The sequence below is a fragment of the Tiliqua scincoides genome, chromosome 6 (genome assembly GCF_035046505.1).
Source record: "Tiliqua scincoides isolate rTilSci1 chromosome 6, rTilSci1.hap2, whole genome shotgun sequence".
NCBI lineage: Eukaryota > Metazoa > Chordata > Lepidosauria > Squamata > Scincidae > Tiliqua > Tiliqua scincoides.
Genome location: NC_089826.1, coordinates 49,734,854 through 49,737,781, shown reverse-complemented (window position 1 = coordinate 49,737,781; position 2,928 = coordinate 49,734,854). Strand labels below are relative to the sequence as shown.

Sequence of the window (2,928 nt, the reverse complement as noted above, 5' to 3'; positions counted from 1 at the left end):
CCTAGTAATAAAGCAGAAAAGAGCACTCCAAGGAGTCCTCTGGGCTAATGATAACAATGTTTTGTGCCATTTGTGAAAACACAAAAATAAATCTATGCATGTTCCTTTGCAGATGGTGTGAGATTAGCAGTGGCATGAACATTTTGGTGGCAGCTTTCCTGGGAGCCTGTGGTTTGGTAATGAGAAGAAATTTGACCTCCTGAATGCGCTTCTGAGGAACCCTTCAGCATTTCAGACTATCGCTCAGTGTGGTCCCAGATTGGGAGGAAAAAAAAAAAACATGAATGCATCACTTCTCACCTCAACTGGAAACTATTCTTTCCAGAATGTTTCTAGGGAAACTTCTGGGCTTGTGCATTTTGATGAGGATGACTGCCATGTTCCTTTGGCCATGGTATTCACCTTGGCCTTGGCTTATGGAGCTGTTATCCTCCTTGGCATTTCTGGAAACCTGGCCTTGATCATCATCATCTTAAAGCAAAAAGAAATGCACAACGTTACCAACATCCTCATTGTCAACCTCTCTTTCTCAGACCTCCTAATTACCATTATGTGTCTTCCCTTCACCTTTGTATACACTTTGATGGACCACTGGGTTTTTGGGGAGGCCATGTGCAAGCTGAATCCTTTTGTGCAGTGTCTCTCGGTCACTGTCTCTGTTTTTTCATTGGTCCTCATTGCCGTTGAACGCCATCAACTGATTATCAACCCTCGGGGCTGGAGGCCAAACAACAGACACGCCTACGTGGGGATTGCCGCTATCTGGATTCTAGCAGTGGCTTCCTCTTTGCCTTTCCTCGTTTATCATGTACTAACTGATGAACCTTTCTCAAATGTCACCATAGCGGAATACAAGGGAAAATACGTGTGCATGGACTTCTTTCCATTGGAAACTATCAGGCTTTCATACACCACAGCTCTCTTGGTGATACAGTACCTGGGGCCTCTCTGCTTTATATTTGTTTGCTACTTAAAGGTAAGCAAGAATTTATTTTGTGTTGTATCTTACCTGTCCAGTTTCTCTTTGTTTCTTTCCCAAGAGCCATCTCTAGGGCAATGGTCTTCCATTTTTTTGATGCCACAACCCCAATGAATTTTAACCCTTGGCAACCTTCAGTCTCGAAAGACTATGGTATCGCGCTCTGAAAGGTGTTTCTGGAACAGCATCTAGTGTGGCTGAAAAGGCCAATTCGGGAGTGACAATCCCTTCCACACTGGGAGCAAGTGCAGTCTGTCCCTGGTCTGTCTCCCTGGCTATGGGCCTTCCTTCTTTGCCTCTTAGCCTCAGACTGTTGGCCAAGTGTCACTTCAAACAGGGAAAGGCCATGCTGCACAGCCTGCCTCCAAGCGGGCCACTCAGAGGCCAGGGTTTCCCACTTGTTGAGGTCCACTCCTAAGGCCTTCAGATCCGTCCATTAACCCAATGAATGAATGAATGAAAATAATGTATGAGATTAGAAATTGCCAATTCTTCCCCCTTCTGGGACCTGATCCGTCCACTCCCATCACCGTCATCACTGCCCATCCAAATTCCCCTTACCTTACAACCCTGTGAGGTAGCAGTCTTAGCAAGGCCAGCCTTAGGAGCTGCAAGGCAAGAAAGCAAGAAGCTGTGCAGGATTATATCAAGAACTTGGTTTTGATAAGACAAGTACCATTACTGGATTGGATCCAAGCCCTCTCTTGCACAGGCTTTCAAAGGTTGCCACAACCCCCAAATGAGCCTTCATAACTCCATTGGGGTCCCAATCCTCAGGTGGAAGCATACTGCCCCAGAGTACACAGTTTTGGGTTATACAATTGTTGCATTTTTCTTTCCTCCACAGATATACATGCGCTTAAAAAGGAGGAGCAACACCATGGACAAGATGAGAGACAATAAATACCGCTCTAGCGAAACGAAAAGGATCAACATTATGCTTAGCTCCATTGTCATTGCCTTTGCCGTCTGTTGGCTGCCTCTGACCATCTTCAATACGGTCTTTGACTGGAATCACGAAATTCTGCCCAACACCACCTGCAGCCATAATCTGTTGTTTTTGATCTGCCACCTCACGGCGATGATCTCAACCTGCATCAACCCCATCTTTTATGGGTTCCTCAACAAGAACTTTCAAAGGGATTTGCAGGTTTTCTTTCGTGTCTGTGATTTCCACACAAGGGACGATGATTATGAAACCATAACCATGTCCACCATGCACACCGATATTTCAAAGACTTCTCTGAAGCAAGCAAGCCCCATTGCTTTTAAAAAAATCAGTGACAGTGATGATGAGAGAATATAACCAAACTCCTGTCACCAGTGATGTAGTTCTAAGGACAAGCACAATCTTTTTTTTTTTTAAATGAATCTCTTTTTTTTTCTCCACAAAGAACTTTAAAATGTTTTTTTTTTCATATATCTGCTGTTCAACTGCTGATGGTCAAAAACAAAAACAGAGCAGTTCTATTTAATTTCAATTTAAAGAATGCTGGACCTATCTTTGCTTGAAATTTCCGTTGTGTGTGTTTGTGTTAGTCCATTTCTAGTCAGCATCGAGACATTTCTGCACTAAGATTTATTACTTGTGTTTATTTAAAACAATATTATTTAACTGGAAATATATAAAACATCATAGAAAAAACCTCTGGCTTTTTACAAAACCCTTTGCTATAAAGACTCTTCCTGTACAGAATTGGGTCATGCTGGTCTGGTCAGCTGTTTTAGTGTTGCAAAAGTCCTACATGTCAGAAGCAACAGATTGTCTACAGAGTATTACTGGAAATTTACAGATTAAGCTAAACCAAATGGCTATGTACATTTGGATTATTTATAGATATAAATATGTTCAAGGCTGCACAGCGGTGTTGAAGACATTCCTACTTGAGAGGTTCTTGCCCTGTTTCATTTTCCACTTTAATTTTGCTAAAAATAAAAACCTAGCACTT

General features: G+C 42.5%; 1 protein-coding gene across 1 annotated transcript; it reads left to right on the top strand.

Annotated features, from left to right (window-relative positions):
* The first annotated feature begins 280 nt into the window (after positions 1-280).
* NPY1R (neuropeptide Y receptor Y1) lies at positions 281-2,379 on the top strand. Its single transcript, XM_066632471.1, has 2 exons — positions 281-976; positions 1,827-2,379. Exons 1-2 carry the CDS (start codon positions 281-283, stop codon positions 2,283-2,285), a joined length of 1,155 nt encoding a protein of 384 aa, XP_066488568.1. The 3' UTR covers positions 2,286-2,379.
* The last annotated feature ends 549 nt before the right edge of the window (positions 2,380-2,928 follow it).

What these genes read in the sequence shown, in the direction of transcription:
- NPY1R (XM_066632471.1), top strand. Translation starts at nt 281, where the DNA reads ATGAATGCATCACTTCTCACCTCAACTGGAAACTATTCTTTCCAGAAT. An exon ending in TATTTGTTTGCTACTTAAAG is followed by an intron (nt 977 to 1,826) that starts GTAAGCAAGAAT and finishes TTTCCTCCACAG; the next exon opens with ATATACATGCGCTTAAAAAG.